General features: G+C 42.8%; 1 protein-coding gene across 4 annotated transcripts in view; it reads left to right on the plus strand.

Annotated features, from left to right (window-relative positions):
• TRRAP (transformation/transcription domain associated protein) overlaps window positions 1-20,884 on the plus strand; it is a 178,426-nt gene that overhangs the window by 109,939 nt on the left and 47,603 nt on the right. For all 4 annotated transcript variants that reach the window (XM_075899522.1, XM_075899523.1, XM_075899524.1 and 1 more), the window contains 6 exons: window positions 1,004-1,123; window positions 1,435-1,722; window positions 4,558-4,695; window positions 5,090-5,202; window positions 9,667-9,802; window positions 18,703-18,894. In XM_075899522.1, the coding sequence (XP_075755637.1) occupies window positions 1,004-1,123; window positions 1,435-1,722; window positions 4,558-4,695; window positions 5,090-5,202; window positions 9,667-9,802; window positions 18,703-18,894 (987 nt within the window). The remainder of the gene's footprint in view (window positions 1-1,003; window positions 1,124-1,434; window positions 1,723-4,557; window positions 4,696-5,089; window positions 5,203-9,666; window positions 9,803-18,702; window positions 18,895-20,884) is intronic.

Genomic DNA, 20,884 nt, shown 5'->3' on the forward strand with positions numbered 1-20,884 from the left:
TGAGACTAAGCAAGCCGAATAAGAGCCTTTACAGTATTAAGGAAAATTGTGGGAACTGCTTAGTTATACTGACAATTTGAAATGTTGCTAATTGTTTTTTCCGGTTACTTTTGTTGGTGGAAATTATGTACTGTTTTGCTGGTAGTAAGTGTTAAAGGCCAAAGGTGAATAAACTTGGAAAATAAATCTGGAAAATCCTGCATTGGAATGGGTGAAATCAGGTGATGGGGTCTTAAGTTCAGTATGCATAAATTAGGGTTTTTCCAATATGCCTCCTGCATTTAAAATTGAACTATATATTGATAAGAAAACTACTGCCATCTCTTATTTCATAAGTGGCTAATTGCTAGATGAGTGCTATTTTGTGATTCTCTGATCGTATGAGTAAATCTAGCCAAGTCAATACTGGTAGAGAAAATCAGTGCAAGATGCACAGCTCCAGCTACATGAATTGCATAGCTGGAGTCAATATACCTTGCATTAGTTTTTCTGGAGCAGCCCCACAGTGGGAGGTCAATGGGAGAAGTTCTTCCGTCAACTTCCCTTACTCCTCGGGATCAATGGGGCACCCTCAGTATTTGATTTAGCTGGTTCTTACCAGAGCTGCTAGATTGAACGCCAGATCAACCTCTGGAGCATCAATCTTCATGGAAGTGTAGATGCACCATAGCCTGCATTTGTTTTGTCTTATCACCAAATAATCAGCAACCTGAATGATCACCCTCTTCTCTTTTCTTCCTTGTAGCTGTTATAGTCATGAATTGTTGTCTTAACACAAATAGGATTACATTTATTTCATTGTAGTTTTCTCTTTCTACTTCAGGGAAATTTTTGAAAAATTGTATTGGTTATGGAACACTTTGGAAAGTAAATAACACAATTTCCCACGTGTCTTGGTGAAGCTTAGCTGCTGGGCAGTATCATACAGTAACTCTTTCATGGTGCAGATTCATTGAAAGTACTTTTTTCTTTTGCAGCCTTAATTGTTTCTTTTTATTTCTAGACTGGAGCATTATTAAGTGCTTTTGTTCAGTTGTGTCATATATCTACACCATTAGCAGAGAAGACTTGGATCCAGCTTTTCTCCCGATTGTGGAAGATCTTATCTGATAGACAGCAACATGTAAGAATAATTTTTTAGTCTTTTCTAATAGTAGCTGCATTTTAGTAGATAATTTTCTGCCATAATTACTTGTTCTTTCACTTTAAAAGATCCATTTATAGTGTTTCTTGTTGCTATACATCTTAATTTTGTTTTTTGTTTTTTTTTTAAAGAAATTGGCCTCTTCAGTTTTCAAAGGGAATTAATCTTTTCATGTTTTAACTACTATATGAAAATTCTGATCTGTATGGCATTAGTAAGACTTCAAATATTACTTCAGTATTGGAATGGTCTGAATGAAATATTCACTGTTTCCATTTTTTATATTCCAGGCTCTCGCAGGTGAAATAAGCCCTTTCTTATGCAGTGGTAGCCACCAAGTGCAGCGAGACTGCCAACCAAGTGCACTAAACTGTTTTGTGGAAGCAATGTCACAGTGTGTTCCTCCCATTCCCATCAGGCCCTGTGTGCTTAAGTACTTGGGTAAAACTCACAACCTGTGGTTCCGTTCCACATTGATGCTAGAACATCAAGCCTTTGAAAAAGGTTTGAGTCTTCAGATTAAACCTAAGCAGACAACAGAATTTTATGAGCAGGAAAGCATAACTCCTCCTCAACAGGTAATGCATAATGTTTTTTCAATTATGATAGATCTACTCCACCTTTAGTAAGCTAACTTGACCATAGAATACTGGAACTGGAAGGGACCTTGAGAGGTCATTGAGTCCAGTCCCCTGCCCTGATGGCAGGACCAAGCACCATCTAGATCATCTCTGATAGATGTCTAGCTAAGCTGCTCTTAAATATTTCCAGTGATGGAGATTCCACAGACTCCCTAGGCAACTTATTCCAGTGTTTAACCACCTTGACCTAAACCTCCCTTGCTGCAGTTTAAGCCCATTGCTTCTTGTCCTATCCTCAGAGGCTAAGGAGAACAATTTTTCTCCCTCCTCTTTGACACCCTTTTAGATACCTGAAAACTGCTATCATGTCCCCTCTCAATCATCTCCTTTCCAAACGAAACAAGCCCAATTCTTTCAGTCTTCCTCCATAGCTCATGTTTTCTAGACCTTAAATTGTTTATGTTGCTCTTCTCTGGACCCTCTCCAATTTCTCCACATCTTTCTTGAAATGTGGTGCCCAGAACTGGACACTACTCCAATTGAGGCGTTATCAGCAAAGAGTAGAATGGAAGAATGACTTCTTGTGTCTTGCTAATAACACTCCTGTTCATACATCCCAGATTAATGTGTTTTTTTGCAACAATGTCACACTGTTGACTCATGGTCCACTTGCGGTCCACTATCTCTTAGATCCCTTTCAGCAGTACTCCTTCCTACACAGTTGCTTCCATTCTGTATGTGTGAAACTGATTGTTCCTTCCTAAGTGGAGCATTTTGCATTTGTCCTTATTAAACTTCATTCTATTTACCTTAAACTATTTTTCTAGTTTGTCTAGATGATTTTGAATTTTGACCCTATCCTCCAAAGCACTTGAACTTCAGCTAGCTGACACAAGTTAACCATGGAAGTATCTGTCCATACTAAGTGCAATAATGTGTAGAATATCATGTTAATTGCCATAATATGACTTAATATACTAGTGGAGACAAGACAGCTGAACACGTGCAAGTTTTGAGAGAAGCCGATGGTGAACTGTTATTTTTTTAAAATGTCAGATGATAATAGACTGCTTACTTCCTAGGTTTTTAAAGGGTGATCATACAGTGGAGGTCTATACATATAATTAAAAATGTCATATTTAAAATTTAACTGTCATTTTCTTGTCTGTCTCATTTACAATATGTTGAATGGTTTATATCATACTTTAAGCATGCCAAATATCATGATTTAATGTGTAAGACATTTGGGGTATGTCTACTCTGCAAAGTTAATTCGAAATAACAGCTGTTATTTCGAATTAACTTTAATAGTGTCTATACATGCAAACCGCTATTTCGAATTTAATTCAAAATAGTGGAGCCCTTAATTCAAATTTGGTAAACCTCATTCTACGTGGAGTAACGCCAAATTTGAAATAGCTATTTTGAATTAAGTGCTGTGTAGACACTTAATTCGAAATAAGGGGCGTCCAGCCCTTCCCAGGAAGCCCTGGTGGCCACTCTGGGCATAACCAGGAAAACTTACTCTCCTCTCCTCCAGCCCCAGAGCCATTAAAGGGATAGAACATGGACAAAGTGCTTGTGCCAGCTCCAAGCCTGCCAGCCCAGAGCCAGCAGTGGCCACCAGGGCCCCTGAACATGAGCCAGCAAGCCACTGGAAGCCAGCTCTCCACCACTCCCCAGGAACAGTCTGCCAGCTCCCAGGAGCCTGACAGGGGCTGGAGAAGGCGGGCGCCTTCCTGGTCCAGGTTGGAGATCATGGACCTTATTCAGGTTTGGGGAGGATACCCCCAACGTCCATGATCTCTGCATTTGATGGAGGAACGCGGCTGTCTATGGCAGGTTAGCTGCCAGCCTGGCCATCAAAGAACACATGCGAACCTCGGAGCAGGTTTGCATGAAAATCAAGTTGGTCTGGTGAGACCTCCAACCCTGAGCCCTGAGCTTCCCCTCCCCCTTTTTCCCCTTGCTTCCCCCTTCCAGCTCCCTCCTCCCAGGTTTCCCCCTCCTCTCTCCCACCCTCTCTTCCCCCCTCTCCTACCTCCTTTTCCCAGTCACCCCAGAGGTTCATCCTCCCTCCCCCAGTTTTGTTCAATAAACCCAGTTTCTATTTTTGAACACACATGTCTTTAATTTGACATCAGGAAAGGGGGCTAGGGAGGGGAAAGTGGAAGGACATGAGGGAGGAATGGGGCACGAGCCCCCGGAGGGAAGGACCGGGGAGGCTCTGAGGGCTCCTTGAGGTAGACACTCTCCTCAGAGTCTCCTGGATCCTGACAGCCTCCCGATGGACCCCCAGATGGCAGCCTGCAGCAAGTGCAGCCGGGCTGATGGCAGTGACCCAACGAGACTCACCGGCGTGCCCAGGGGCAGCTCTGGCTCCATGTGGCCGAGTGCTGTGGTTTCCCGAGTTCGGGCATTCAGCACTCCAAGCCAGGACTGCTTTGCTGTCCCTCATCGAGGTAGACAAGCAAATGGGGAACCCTGAGAACTGTCTGTCTGGGATGGGGGTAGAGTCCCTTTAAGCCCGGAGCTCAGTTAGCCTCAGACAGTAGCTCCACACACTAAGTCCTAACCTGATGTCCTGCAGCACTGGTTCCGGCCAGCCTTAACTTCGGTTCACGGTCCACTCAGTGTGGATGTGCTATTTCAAAGTAGTTTTTGTGTATAGTTGCGTTATTTCGAATTAGCTTAATTCAAATTAACTATTTTGAATTAATAGCGCTGTAGTGTAGACATACCCTTACTTAATAAAAAAAAATTGATCACAGAAGATTACAACAACATTTTGACCTGAGAAGTATGTGCTTTATTACTTGCTGTATTTTTTAGGAAATACTGGATTCCCTAGCTGAGCTTTATTCTCTGTTACAAGAAGAGGATATGTGGGCTGGACTATGGCAGAAGCGCTGTAAATTTCCAGAGACTGCAACTGCTATTGCTTATGAACAACATGGCTTCTTTGAACAGGTAGTATTTGCAGTTATAAGCACATTGTTAAATCCTGATTTATGTAGATTAACTATTTGAGTAAGCAGACTGTGAAAGCTTGCAAAATGTGTACTTTGTTCACAAATAGAAAATTATTTTGAGTTGAGGATGATGTCTCTAAGAGGCTATAGTATAATCAAAATTAGTTTCCAGCAGTTCATTACTAATTTGACCAAAAAGCATAAAGTTATTAATAGAAAAATAAGTTAATCTTCCTAATTATTATAGGGGGTTATAATAAAAGAATTTAAAATGAATTTTAAAATTATGTATGTGTCTTCCAAAAACACCTTAATAAAATGCCAGGATAGGTACATGTTTAGAGCCCCTATAAAACTAAAATGAAGTGTTTTGTTTTGTTTTTTGTTTTAAGGCACAAGAATCTTATGAAAAAGCTATGGAAAAAGCCAAAAAGGAACATGAACGAAATAATGCCTCCCCTGCTATATTCCCTGAGTATCAACTCTGGGAAGACCATTGGATTCGGTAAGATTTTAAAATCAGTATTGAATGATGCTGTTACAAAGCTATATAAAAGAAGTTCTCTAGTAGTTTAAAATATTGGTGTCACAGGGCAGACACTCACCGCCATGGTGCCTCCTGCTGGTGGTACTGGGAATTAGCTTGGAAGCAGGGCGCGTCCCTCTGGCGAGTGCCCCTCCATGTCCTCATGTCACACTCCAGCTCAGACCTGCATCACTCAGACTGCGTGGTCCTCTTCAGGACACTGCCCTCTGGCAGAGCCCACTCCAGTGTTTATCAGTCTCTGTACGCTGGAGTCCTCCCCTCCCAGGGAACCAGCAATTTCCGTATACCCACCTTGCCTCAGTGACCCACTGCCAGTCTTCATCTAGCACCTGCCTCAGGGGCAAACTGCAGTCTGAAGTGGCCATTCATCATCGGCAAGGGGGTGGACCTGCTGCCTTTGCCTATCCTGGCCCCCTCCCCACAGCCCAAGAACCTTGGCGGAACGAGGACAATCAATGGGACACAGTCATACCAGGGTACAAAATATATAGGAAGGCCAGAACAGGTCGTGATGGTGGGAGTGGCACTGTACGTTAAAGAAAATGTAGAATCAAATGAAGAAAAACTTAAATGAGCCAAAATGTTCTATAGAATCTCTATGGATAGTAATGCCATGCTCCAATAATAAGAATAGAGCAGTAGGGGATATATTATGAACCACCTGATCAGGACAGTGATAGTGACTATGAAATGCCAGGGAAGCTTAGAGAGGCTGTCAAATTTAAAAACTCAGTAATAGTGGGGGATTTAAACTATCCCCATATTGACTGGATAGGCATCACCTCAGGATGGGATGCAGTGATAACATTTTTTGATACCTTAAATGACTGCTTCTTGGAGCAGCTGCTTGGAGATAGCGACCATAATGTAATAAAATTTAACATCCCTGTGGTATAAATGGCCAATTTTCCGAGTGAAGAGAAGTAACTAGTTGGGTCCCCCAAGGGTCTGTCCTGGGATCCATCCTATTCAATTTATTTATAAATGATCTAGAGCCGTGGTCCCCAACATGGTGCCCGGGGGTGCCATGGTGCCCGCTGGGGCATTTATGGGCACCCGCCTAGTCTGCATTAGGCACACCCTAATGCAGGGGCGGACTGGCCCGGAGGGACAGAGCCGCAGGGCTCCGCACTTCTGCACCTGAGCCGGTAAGGGCGCTGCTGGCATCTTTGGCCCAGCCAGAAGACTCCACTGGGCCGAGGGAATCCAACGAGGAGGCCGGCAAGCCGACCCCGGCCGGGGAAGGTATCGGGCCGAGGGGAGGGAAAGCGGGCATGGCTATGAGAGGTGTGAGCATGCGCCGTCAACCCAGGTGGAGCCAGGACTGCACCGGGGATGAAGTCACGTGCGACGTACCGGAAGGGGTGGTGCCACGTCAGTGTGGCGCCATTTTTTAAAACGGCCAGATGTGGATCGGGGAAGGAGGAGGAAGGAGATGTGCTGAGTGGTGCTTGGGGGAGCAGTGCCTGACTAGAGGTGGGATGGCGGTGAGCACACCTGGCGGGGTGGTCGTGTTGTGATGGGCTGGGGCTCTGAACGCCTAGCAGCCCAGCTCCAGGTCTGGCACGTGGTCTGGAGCCCAGGCTGCAGGGACTTCTGGGGCCCGATCACAGCAGACTCCAGCCCTGCAAACTGGAAAGCAGAAGGGAGGGAGGAGAGGGGAAGAATAGGGGGAAAGGGTGGAAGAGGAAGGGGCTTGTGCTGATAGGAGGGGGGCAGGTCAGGAGAAGAAAGGGGAAGGCACCAAGGGACAGGGTGGAGGAGATTCAAATGCCCCGGGGGGGGGGGGGCAAGTGGAGGCAGTGAGGAAAAGGGCAGGAGGGGAGGTGTCAGTGGGAGCGGGGACAGGGTGATGCTGGGAGAGGAGAGGGTAAGGGCGTTGGGGCTAGAGTGAGGAGATGCTGTGAGAAGGCTTGAAAGAAGGGGTGGGCATGAGGAAGCCGGAGATGGAGCAAGTCATGTGTGAGAGCACAGGGGCATGAGGGAAATGGGGGCAGAGGGTGGTGAGGGGAGGCAGAGGGAAGAGGGAGGCACCAGGAGGGTGCAGGTGCCAGGGGATTCTGGGGGTGAAGCAGAAGGGCAGACACCTGCAGGGGAGGGACCAGCACCAGAGGAGAGAGGCAGGGCAGGTGTGTAGAGGGAGGTGTTAAGAGAGAGGGTAGTTAAGAGAGGGGGTAGCTCACATGATCAGAGTGGGGTACTGGAGGAGTGGGCACGGGGGAGAGAAGGGCTGGTGAAGGGGGGCAGGTCTCAGGAAGGCTGAGGGCAGTGAGAAGGGCAGGAGTCAGGACAGCAGAGGAGGGTGGGAGGTTGGGGGGCAGCAGGCACCAGGGGAGCTGATGGAGCAAGAGGAGGAGACATGGTGGGGATGGGGAGAGTGAGATTTAAAGGTGCCATGATATTTTTTGGGGGGGGAGGGTGCTTTTTTTGCTCAACAACATTTGGACATCCCTCCCTTTTTATTAATGCAGAATTTTGTTTAAAAATTAATTACAATATAATTAACATAAACATTATCCAACTAAATTAAGTTTCTATCAAATTTACCCAATTCACATTTAATATGAAAATAGGAAATTCACATGGTAAGGCGAAAGAGTAATTGCCGAATAATTTAATTAATACCTTTTACATGTAAAATTACCTTTTTTATCTTATGGATTCATATATTAAATATGATGTTTTTCATATTATTTAATGTAGAAATACTAAATAAGCCTTGAAAAATTGTTGGCGCCCGCCACACACTTCTGAAAACATGAATGTGCTATTGGCCACAAAAAGGTTGGGGGACACTGATCTAGAGAAAGGGGTAAACAATGAAGTGGCAAAATTTGCAGATGATACCAAACTGCTCAAGGTATTTAAGACCAACGCACACTGTGAATAGCTTCCAAAAGATCTCACCAAACTAAATGATTGGGCAACAAAATGGCAAATGAAATTTAATGTTGATAAATGTAAAGTAATGCACATTGGGAAAAATAATCCCAACTATATATACAATATAATGGGGACTAATTTGGCTACAACTACTCAAGAGAAAGATCTTGGAGTCATTGTCGATAGTTCTCTGAAAATATCCACTCAGTGTGCAGCGGCAGTCAAAAAATCAAATAGAATGTTAGGAGTCATTAAAAAAGGGATAGAGAATATCTTATTGCCTCTATAGAAAACTATGATACACCCACACCTTGAATACTGCATACAGATGAGGTTGCCTCATCTCAAAAAATATATATTGGCATTGGAAAAGATTTAGAAAAGGGCAACAAAAATGATTATAGGTTTTGAACAGATCCCCCATGAAGAGAGATTAAAAAGACTTGGACTTTTCAGCTTAGAAAAGAGGAGACTAAGGGAGGATATAGTAGAGGTATATAAAATCATGATTGGTATGGAAAAAGAGAATAAGGAAAAGTTAGTTATTCCCACAGTAAAAGAACTAGGGGTCACCAAATGAAATTAATAGGCAGAACATGTAAAACCAACAAAAGGAAGTTTTTCTTCACTCAGCACACAGTCAACCTGTGGAACTCCTTGCCAGGAGAGGCGGTGAAGGCTAGAACTTTAACAGGGTTCAAAAAAGAGCTAGATAGATTTATGGAGGGTAGGTCCATCAATGGCTATTAGCCAGGACGGGTAGGAATGGTATTCCTAGCCTCTGTTTCTGTGGATGTGGATGATGGGAGGGATCACATGAAGATAACCTATTGTGATCCCTCCCTCTGGGGCATCTGGTATTGGCTACTGTTGGTAGACAGGATACTGGGCGAGATTAACCTTTGGTCTGACCCAATATGGCCGTTCTTATGTAACCCTGAGGCCTTGTTTCAGGCCCTGCAGCCTGGGAGTGAGGCCAGGCCAGAGCTCCCCAGCCCTGCCTGCCTTTTTCCAGCACCATTCTGTCCCAGGAAGCCCCCAGCTTCCCTAGCAGCCAGGTCCCTCCTGCTCCACAGCTAGAGCAAGAGTCTCCCTTCCTCCCTCCAGGAGCCCTTATTTATGTAGCCCCAACTGGGCCCTAATTATCTACTATCTGCCACAGCTGTGGGTTTTGCTCTCAGCCCTTCCTCTGGTCTGGGTTTCTACCCCTTAAAGGATCAGTGCAGGGCAGATGCCCCATCACAATTGGTTACTAAAATAAACTAAGTCCGGCACGTTTAAGATATTGAGTGACTCAGGGGAATAAAAATATTATACTGCTACACTCTTAATTGACTTCAGAACTGCTATACGTAAATCAACGCAAAAGTATAATCTGCTGTTGGTGGAGACACTTTTTTTTTTTAAAATCCTGCAGTCTATTTACAACCATTCCAGTGCCTTCTAAGCATGTTTCAAATGTACATGAATCTCCTAATATGAAATACTTGCAGTCACTTTTAAGTAACTCTTAATAACACTGTGTTTTCATTTTCATAGCTGCTCAAAAGAGTTGAACCAGTGGGAACCGTTGACAGAGTATGGACAATCCAAGGGCCATATAAATCCCTATCTGGTACTTGAATGTGCCTGGAGGGTCTCAAACTGGACTGCTATGAAGGAAGCACTGGTGCAGGTGAATATTTTTGTTTGAGAATGTACAGAGATAATGTTTGGTTTTATTGTTTATTGTACTGATTGTGTTTCTTCCAACTCAGCATTACAACTCATTTCAGAGAAGCAGTAAACTGCTCTTTAGGGATTTTTTTTCTATGTAATACACAGCTGGGCATTTTGGCAACCAAAGCATATTGTTTCAACAGACAAACTCAAGTCTCTCCTTCCCCCCCCCCCCCCCTTCCTCTCTCTCTCCTGGTGTCTTTACAAAGCTTACTTATAATTCAGAATTGATACTTTGTAGCAGGGTACTAGTCACCTGTTTGGATGAAGGTTACAGTATGGTGTCACATGGTTAAAAAGCAGTGAGTGGCCCACTGGGGAACATGTTGGGGGGGGGACAGTGGTGATATATAGGGAATAGGGCTATAAAAAGTTGGTTAAAAAGGAAACTTTGTAACTGCTGCAAATCTTAGCGGTTATACCCACACCCGGGGGGAGGTGGGGCGGGGGCAGGGCAGGGCAGGCCCACCATGGACAGGGTTTGGCCGGAGCAGTCCCTGCCTGCAGTGGGTCCTATGGGGCTGGAGCAGCCCTCTGCATAGGGCCAGGTGTTCCCATCATCTTTCTTCCAGAATTTTATAATAAAATATTACTGCTTCCACAACCATCTACTGTGAATAGTCTGTTATGGTGTGCAGTGGCCCAGATTGACACCTACATAGGAAAACCTGTGTAAGCACCCAGGAAACTGTCTCGATAAATTTTGATTTCTCTTAATTGACCCTTTTTGTAGGGAGAAGGATGCTTACTCCAGAGCAGTCTGGTATTCCAAGGTTTGCATAGTGGTCCAGTGCCCCTTCCTACATTCCTTGGCTTTTTGAACTTCTTGCAAGTTATTTCCCCCCCCCCCCGACCTATGCTGGGTATTTTTTTGTTACAGGTGTGTGCATAATATGAAGGGGAAGTAGCATAATATGTGATATAGTCAGCATTTCATTTTGCTAAAAAATGAGATTGAGGAGGGGGAAATAATAGCATGTAAAGCAAACACCCCCCAGTTTTGTCAGAATCATAGAATCCCAGTGCTGACAGAGACCTCAGGGGGTCATCGAGTCCAGCCCTCTGCCCAAAGCAGGACCAGCCCCAACTCAATCATCTCAGCCAGGGTTTTGCCTGGATTTGCTTCCTTGCACAACTGTGGGACTCCAGCTCTGTGGAGTTGTGGTGCAAGTTTTTCAGGTGATTTGGGGAAATGGGAAGTATGCGATAGAGCTGCTATGTTGTTTTCCTCAACCAGATCCGCACTGTTAATCTTGCAGGAGTAGAACTCAAAGGCAGCCTTAGGGCATAAAGCTGAAAATCTAAAACTTGTATATATTTTAATGTAGACTTTAATGTATATATTTTAGTATGTCTGTGTGTGTATACATATGTATATTTTAATGTATACTTCATTTCAAATATGATTTGCATAATATTTAATGCACAAGCTACTTCAACAAAAGCAACTTCTCTGCCCCCATTTGTCATTAATATGCTGGTTACTAGGAGTGGCACACTGGTGCTGGGTCTATAAAAGAGCAAAAGAGAACTGAGTAAGCCCCACATGACATTTTATTTGCTACGTTTTAAATACTGAATGCCTGAGATTTGGAGTGTATTTTCTATTATCACAGGCTGCTGATAGTACCAGTCAGTGTTGCAAACTGACTCTGCAGGCTGTTTATGTGCTATGATTGACATACTGCAATTACATGCTTGGCAAATACCTGTTCTAATTTTTCCTCAAATTTCATTGCTCTGCTCTGCAATGGCACAATTTGTTTTGCTTTCAGAAAGGATATTTATACAGACACACCTATTGGATGAGGACTGCTTCCTGTGTTAATATTCTTCCACTTTCTGTTTAAATTTTAAAAGACCTCTGAAGTAACTGTTGGGTTTCACCTTTCATTTGGCCTTATTTTGAGTCGACTTCAATTTGAGTCTCAAATATTGATTTTACAACAAATCCACTAAACTCTAAAACTACATTTTAAACAACCATATATTAGGCAGGGCCGCTAGCACCATCTCTTATTAAGGTTGCCTGACACTTCTCATTATAAGACCCTGTTTTCCGGTGTTTATTACTTTGCCAATCTTTAACTGTTTAAGCTGTAATTTTCCATGCTGGGTGTCTGCCTTAGGGTGATTTTTTTAAATTTCTTCCTTTTGCTGTGTGAAATAGATATATAACAATAATTTGACACTACTGTCTTTTTTTTAGGTGATGTTGTTTGCTAATTTGGTACCTGAACCAATGAGGGTCTGAGTAGCACTGCTTTGTGCTGGAGGGGGGTTAGGCACTAGAGCAGGGAGTCTCTCTTCTATGGTCTCAGTGAATCCCTTGCTGGGACCCAGTCAGTATGAAGGAGAGCGCCATCTTATTAAAAAGCAGAAACGATAAAAGCCCATCAAAGAACTGTATATTAACACAAGAAATATTGAGGGACTGGTAGTGGATGGGCGAGGAGGATGGGACTGGGAGTCATGGATGGAAAAGAAAGGTAGGAAATGTCACAGTGAGATTTGAATGAGGAACTGTGGGGAGGGAGGGAAGGCTTGGGATTGACTGGATTACACACCACTGTGCTGAACAATGGGTGGATAGGAAGCTGATTTGTCAAGGAGCTAGGGTATTGGGGGAGAACTTGGACTGGCTGAGCAAAGACAAGGAGCCAGGAGAGAAGAGATGCTCAAAGATTCGGAGGGGTGTGGAGGGGAGATGGAAGATTTGATGAGGTCTGGGAAGCCAGAGGAGGGTGAGAGGAGAAATTGGATGAGGAGCTTGAAGGGGTGAACTGGGCTGGCTGGGCAAGGAGTTGAGGTAGGAAGGAGGTAATTAGGATAAGTTAGGTGGAGAAGGAGGCAGAAGGACAACTTTTTTTCAGGGTTTTACTGATAATTTTTGTCCTGGAACATAAGGAAGGCCATACTGGGTCAGACCAAAGGTCCATTGAGCCCAGTATCCTATCTGCCAATAGTGGCCAATACCAGATGCCCCAGAGGGAGGGATCATAACAGGTAATCCTCACGTGATCCCTCCCCTATCACCTACCTCCAGAGAAACAGAGGCTAGGGATACCATTCCTACCCATCCTGGCTAATAGCCATTAATGGGCCTACCCTTCATGAATCTATCTAGCTCTTTTTTGAACCCTGTTAAAGTTCTAGCCTTCACCACATCCCCTGGCAAGGAGTTCCACAGGTTGACTGTGCACTGATTGAAGAAAAACTTCCTTTTGTTTGTTTTAAACCTGCTGCCTATTAATTTCATTTGGTGACCCCTAGTTCTTTTATTGTGGGAATATATAAGTAACTTTTCCTTATTCACTTTTTCCATATCAGTCGTGATTTTATTGGTGGTTTGTTGAATTATCCTGATCAGGTGGTCGATAATATATCCCTACTGCTGTATTCTTATTATTGGAGTATGGAATTCCTATGCTGTAGATTCTATGGAACATTTTGACTCATTTACATTTTTACTTCATTTGATACTACATTTTCTTTCACATATAGTGCTACTCTTCCACCAACACGACCTGTTCTGTCCTTCTGATATATTTTGTACCCTGGTATGAATGTGTCCCATTGATTGTCCTCATTCTACTAGGTTTCTGTAGTGTCTATATCAATATCCTCCTTTAAAACTAGGCATACTAGTAGTTCACCCATTTTACTATTTGGACTTTTAGCATTTGTGTATAAGCACTTGAATAATTTGTCACTATTTATCTGTCTGCCATTTCCTGATGTTAGACTCTTTTTCATTTGATTGTGTATCATCTGAGCCAACTTATACTTCCATCCTCTCCTCCTGACTAGAACATAGAGCATCTCTATGACTAGAACCTCCCCTAATAGATGTCTCTGTCCTATCCATGTGCTCCTCCGCACCTGTCGGCTTTCCCCCAGCCCTTAGTTTAAAAACTGCTCTACAATCTTTTTAATGTTAAGTGCCAGCAGTTTGGTTCCATTTTAGTTTAGGTGGAGCCCATCCTTCCTGCATAGGCTTACCCTATCCCAAAAGTTTCCCCAGTTCCTAATAAATTTAAACCCCTCCTCTCTACACCAGCATCTCATCCATGCATTGAGACTCTGAAGCTCTGCCTGCCTACCTGGCCCTGCGAGTGGAACTGGAAGCATTTCAGAGAACGCTACCATAGAGGTGGTCCTAAATTTGGCCTCTAGAACCTCTCTCCTACCCTTCCCTATGTCATTGGTACCTACATGTACCTCGACCACCGGCTCCTCCCCAGCACTACACATAAGACTATCTAGATGTCTCGAGAGATCCATAGCCTTCGCACAGGCAAGTCACCATACAGTTCTCCTGATTGTCACAAATCCAGCTATCTATGTTTCTACCTGCCTTTTCCTAATGACTGGAGTTCCCTCCCCTGGAGATGTATCCTCAGTGCAAGAGGATATCATAACATCCTCTGGAAGGAGGGTCCCAACTATGGGATCATTTCCCTCTGCTCCTTTTGAATGTTCTCCTTCCCTGAGCCTTTCATACAATAGTGTCCCGGAAAACCTCATCTGCGTACCTCTCAACCTCCCTTAATTCCTCCAATTCAGCCACCCTGGCCTCCAAAGCCCGTACACAGTCTCTGAGGGCCAGGAGCTCTTTGCACCAAATTCACGTATATGCCACCCGCCCTGAGGGCAGGTAATCATACATGCTACATTGAGTGCAATAAACGGGATAGCCCCCATTCTGCTGTAATTATAACAAATTAACTAACTTCTGGTAATAAGAACCTGGGGTAGAAAGCATGGTATGACTTCATCAAGTTAGCATTACTGATATGAGCTACTGTAAGAAGCTCCATATCTTACACCTTTCAGAAGTTACTGCTGATAAGCCTCAATGTGCCAAGATTTAAAAATCAAACAAGTCTTCAGACTTCAGATTCAAAATGTGTTTAAATGCATTGGAGATAACAGGTTTTGAATCTGCTTTTATAGTTTAATGTGAGTCTTATTTTAAGTATGTGACCTTTAAAAGCCTACAGTAAATATTTCCCCTCTTCCCTTCAGATTTTCTGAAATTCATTAAGTGGCACAGGTACTGTTTCTTTGTTTGTAGATAAGGAACCAGGTGTGGAAGGGGAGTGCAGTGATCTTATTTTTCACATAGTGATTGATAAAATGTGTGGTTTGCAGCTGCCAGCTGTTGACTTTGCTGATTTGTTAGAGTTCATTATTGTGTTTTAGATATAATACACTAAGTTTTGACTGTTACAGAGCAATCAAAAGGCAGGAGACATGCTGCATATAGCAAACATATTTAAAGAATTCAGAGCCATGTTAGTCGATAAACTAAAAAAAACTTTAAAAACAATGAATGGTCCTGCAGCATCTTAGCGACTAACAAAAAATGTAGATGGTATCATGAGCTTTCATGGGCACAACCCACTTCTTCAGATGAATGGAGTATGGGGTCCAGAGTACAAAGGGAGAGAGGGGGGGATAAGAAGGTAAGAGAATAAAAAAATAGGGGAAATATTTAGTCAGTTAGAAGTGTTTCCCCCCTAGGCGTTCAGAAGTCAGGAATACAGAGATTTAAATAGGTTTTATAAAGCTAAATGGCTACTAAACATTTTTTTAAGTTAAGACATAATGCAACCATAGGTAGATACTTTAACTTGAGAGAAAACTTTTAAACAATTTTAAATAAGTAAAACATGTACAATAAGTCACCCTTAAAGCTGCATCCCTAAGGTTCCAGGTATATGGTAAATGCCACTTTTATTAAAAGTCCACCTGTATTATGCAACTGATGGGTGTCAGTTTTTCTTCTGGGATTACTTAAAAATTTCAGAATATATAGACTTAGATCACTTGGAAAAAATTTATAGGATTGATGTGGCTACCCAAATACACTTTTCTGGTATATTTGTACACATGCAGTTCTGTAATAATTACTGGATTATTTTTACTTTGAATTTGAAGTACTATCCAGATCTTTATGAAAGTAAGTTGAAAGGTTTTTCATCTGGAGAAAAAGAATTCCTTAAGGCTGAGCGGATTTGTTTAGTTAGGACTCTCTGGCTATGTCTACACTTGCGGCTTCTTGTGCAAGAAGTCTTGTCTTGTGCAAGAAAACGTCCACATTGCCATGTGCGAGCTGTGCTTTTGCGCAAGAGCGCCCATGGCAGTGTGGACGCTGTCTTGCGCAAGAAAGCTCTGGTGGCCATTTTATCCATAGGGCTTTCTTGCACAAGAAATCCCTGCCGAGCATAGCTCTTGCGCAAGAAGCCCTCTCTTACCACGCCATACTGTAAATTTCCTTGCGCAAGAGCGGGTGGGCAGTGTGGACACTCTGCAGATTCTTGCTCGAGAACGGCCATACTTGCGTAAGAAGCCACAAGTATAGACATAGCCTTGGTGTGGGAAATTAAGCCAGATATTGAATCCAGGCCATCAAAGAGAGAGGCTAGTGCATTAAGTCATGAGTGGAAAGGAGTTTCCAAGTACATATCACAGTCACTGTATAGTGTAACTTGATTATATGTCTTTTGTGACAGACCCAGGCCAACCATATGCTGTTCACTGGTGGAGGGAATACATGCTGGAGCTTGGATAGATAGTTTTGTCTTCCCCAAGTGACAAAAGGCCAAAGCCTGAGGGTACGTCTAGACTACATACCTCTGTCGCCAGAGGCATGTAGATTAGGCTACCCGACATAGTAAAATGAAGCGGCGATTTAAATAATCGCCGCTTCATTTAAATTTACATGGCTGCCGCGCTGAGCCGACAAACAGCTGATCAGCTGTTTGTCGGCTCAGCGCGATAGTCTGGACGCGCGGGTGTCGACATCAAAGGTATTTGTCGACCACCCAGGTAAACCTCATCCCAGGAGGCTGATCAGCTGTTTGTCGGCTCAGCACAGCAGCCATGTTAATTTAAATGAAGTGGCGATTATTTAAATTGCTGCTTCATTTTACTATGTCGGGTAGCCTAATCTACATGCCTCTGGCGACAGAGGCATGTAGTCTAGACGTACCCATAGTCCAGCATAATCAGGCAGGCACCTGGGGTAAATTGGAACTTCCTAGAAGCCCCAGGTTTGCTCAAACATGCAGCCAGTTAAGGCCTAGAGTCATAGAGCTGGAAGAGAACTCAGGAGTTCATCAAGTCCAGCCCTCTGCCCATGGCAGAACCAGTCCCAACTAAATCAACCCAGCCAAGGCTTTGTCAAGACAATTTTAATTTATATTTTTTTCTATTTTTACTTCAAGTATGCACACTAGTTCTTGAATAATTACACAGAACTTTTTAAAACACTTTTGTGGTAAGCTTTCTATGGCAGCAAAATAAAGAAAATCTTGTACAGAAGATTTTAAGCTTTGAGTTGTAGCTGAGTGAATTGATCATGTCTGACAGGTTCTACTTCAGATGGCTTGCAGTTTAAGTAAAAGTGACAATCACCAGTAACTGTAGATATCTTTTAGCTGGAGTTGTATGAATGAGATACTTTCAGTAATGGGACATTTACTAATGGACTAAAGAGAACATGTTGAAGCTATAAATTGGGTTTCTGTGGCTATAGACGGATTCATGTAATAGCATCAGGAACGTGTATTCATAAACAGCAGGATGTGAAAGGATAATTACTTCTCTCTTGATAGACTTACTGGTTTCCTTATATTTATACTCTTAGTTGATAGTTCTGAATCTGACTTTGACAACTTCTAGTAAACGTATTCATTTTATGTAGTTCCACTTTTGAGCCATAGGGAACTATCAGAAAAGATGTCACTTTTATATCAATTTTATTAAATCTTTATGAAACAGTTTTAATAATCTACCTTTTAAAATTGAGGCATTAAAATAACAAGTGGCCCTTGATATAGGACCCAAGTCTCATTTTCATTTGCTCAAACTGGCATTGTGTTTAATGATCCAGTGTATCATATAATGGGGAGGAGGGGGGTGATTTTCTTTATATAAGTGTAGGTTTCTCTTTACAGGCTCATGCTTATAAGCTAGTTGAAGATAAGCTGAAGCAACATTTAAAATGACTGATACATTACTTTAACAAATCAAAGTGATTCCTTTGATATTTTTAAGCTAATGAAACCAAAACAAAGCCACTGTAGCTGGAATTTCTTTTGCAGTACAGTATATGAATACAAAGGGAGGCTGCACTGGGATAATTGAGTGCTCAAGGCATACAGAATCAGGCCTTTACTGTCTGCTCTGAGTACTAATGAGTGTTTGCAAATATTTCTGAGCTAATTTCAATGTTCACACTTTTTAGTCAGATGCTCTCAAATGTGTGCAATAATCAACCTTTCAGTACATTTGTTGCAAAACATTTATATACCACGCCTAAATTGTGCATTGCTTCTTCTAATTGTCCTATTTTTGCTATTTCCTGTGTTTAAAAAGACTCTGAAAATAGCTTTATATTTATTTATTCTGAGTGTCATTTTTGACTGAGCCCCAGTATGCAGATACTGTTTTCACATAATCATATAATTAGTGCTAGATCATTTAAAAAAAAATGTTGTCCGCTTATTCTCCTAAAACACTTTCTGATGTGTACAAGACCAGCTAGGTAGTCTAGCATCTGTGCAATATGTTGACATGTGAAGTCAATTTATGTTGCTGAAAAGATATGATTATCAACAGGTAAGCAGAAATCCCACAGATTAGAGATTTTGACTTTTAATTTCAGGAAATACTATTTAAAGCATACTCTTTCAGAAACAGGAATTTCTAGAAAATAGTCAATTTAAAAAAATCAAGTTTTAAAAATTAAGTTGTATGTCCATGTCAGCTTTCTTTTTGCTTTCAGATTTTCTTATGTTTATGCAAAAAACATTGTGTTTCATAGCTAATTTTCTGTTTTGCTATTAGGTGGAGCTGAGTTGTCCAAAAGAGATGGCATGGAAGGTCAACATGTACAGAGGCTATCTAGCAATCTGTCATCCTGAAGAACAGCAACTTAACTTCATTGAGCGCTTGGTAGAAATGGCCAGCAGTTTAGCCATTCGAGAGTGGCGAAGGCTCCCTCATGTAGTGTCACATGTCCACACTCCCCTTCTCCAGGTGAGATTAAGAACATAAAAATGGCCATACTGTGTCAGACCAATGGTCCATCTAGCCAAGTATCCTGTCTTCTGACCATGACAGGTGCTTCATAGGGGATGAACAGAACAGGTAATCATCAAGAAATCCATGCCCTGTCTTCCACTCCCAGCTTCTTGCCGTTAGAGGTTAGGGACATGAGGCGCAGGAGTTTTGCATCCCTGATCATATTGACTAATATCTATTGATGGACCTGTTCTTCATGAACATCCCTAATTATTTTTGAACCTTAGCATAGTTTTGGCCTGCTCAACATCTTCCTGGAAACAAGTTTCACAGGTTGACTCTGCATTGTGTGAAAAAGTACTTTTGTTTGATTTTTTTTTTTCATTGAGTGACTTCTGGCTCTTGAGTTATGTGAAGGAGTAAATAACTACTTCCTTTACTCACTTTCTCCACACTATTCGTGATGTAATATACCTTAATTATATCACCTCTGCTTCTCTTCTCCCCTCTCTCCATATTTGGGTCTCGTTTCCAAGCTGAATGGTCCCACTCTTTTAATCTTGCCTCATATGGAAACTATTCTTTGACTAGTGTGCCTGTAGGTGCTTTGCTGTAGGTGTATCTGTATCACTGCATTGCTGAGTGGAGAACTTCGGTAACAGAGTCCATGAGGCCTGCACACGTGCTGCCTCTTTATATGCATTGAGGACCTAGAGGAGGCTAGCCCAGAGCATGTGGGGGCTTCAGTTCCTTCTGAACTGTCCCTGGATAGATGGAGCATTTAGCTCTTAATTGATTAAAGGTCTAGAGAACATGGCCTGTGAAGGAAGGCTGAAAGAATTGGGTTTGTTTAGTTTGGAAAAGAGAAGATTGAGGGGGGACATGATACCTGAAAACTGCTATCTAAAAGGGTGTCATAAGGAGAAGGGAGAAAACTTGTTCATCTTGGCCTCTGAGGATAGAACAAGAAGCAATGGGCTTAAACTGCAGCAAGGGAGGTTTAGGTTTGACGTTAGGAAAAAGTTTCTGACAGTCAGGGTGGTTAAACACTGGAATAAATTGCCCAGGGAGGTTGTGGCATCTCCATCTGTGGAGATATTTAAGAGTAGGTTAGGTAAGTGTCTTATCAGGGATGGTCTAGACCAGTGGTTCCCAAACTTTTCGGCATCACACCCTCTTTTTGATTTTTGAGAAATCCTCCCTCCCCCCATAGCAGCAAAACTTGTTGACCCCTCCCCCCCCCCCCCCAAAAGGAACTGACCGTGGCTGAAAAACAAAAATAGCAGCAAAACCTGGGGGGGGGGGGGGGGGGGCTGGGTCACCTTGCGCCCCCCCTGGACTTTCATCATGCCCCCTAGTTTGGGAACCCATGGTCTAGACAGTACTTGGTCCTGCCATGAGGTCAGGGGACTGGACTCGATGACCTCTTGTGGTCCCTTCCAGTCCTAGTATTCTATGATTATATGATTGATTAGAGGATCATTAACTCTACTTTTCAGTTGTTACGCTTTTATTTTTTTTAAAACTCTTTTTTTTACTTTTATTTGGCCATGTCTTAAAAAAAAAACAGAAAGAAGAAAGAAAACATTTCTGTTCTTGTATCCTCCCCCAGGGAACGGGGAAGGAGAGGCAGGTCCCTGGGACAAGGGTATGCCCAACCCTTCAGATTTCAAGCAGTGTAACACATGCACTGAAGCTACCCTGGTCACTGACAAGCAATCCTAGTGTATTCACTGCCTCAGTGAGGACCATGTCCCCAAAAAGCATTCCCTCTGCTAGGAGCTGCATCCGAAATCCTGCAAGGACTGAGAGCTCTGCCAGAAAATTATCTTTATAGAGGTGACTCTCTGAGCCCAACTCTTTGGCAGGCATGAGTCTTTTCTCATCTTTCAACTTTGAAGGATAAGTGAGTTGAAGAAACAGTCAGGGACTCCTCACAAATCAAAAAAGAAAGTGGGAAGTTCCCTCTGCAAGCTCAGGTATAGCTGAAAGCAATTGCCATCTT

This window comes from Pelodiscus sinensis, chromosome 16 (assembly GCF_049634645.1).
Source record: "Pelodiscus sinensis isolate JC-2024 chromosome 16, ASM4963464v1, whole genome shotgun sequence".
Taxonomy (NCBI): domain Eukaryota; kingdom Metazoa; phylum Chordata; order Testudines; family Trionychidae; genus Pelodiscus; species Pelodiscus sinensis.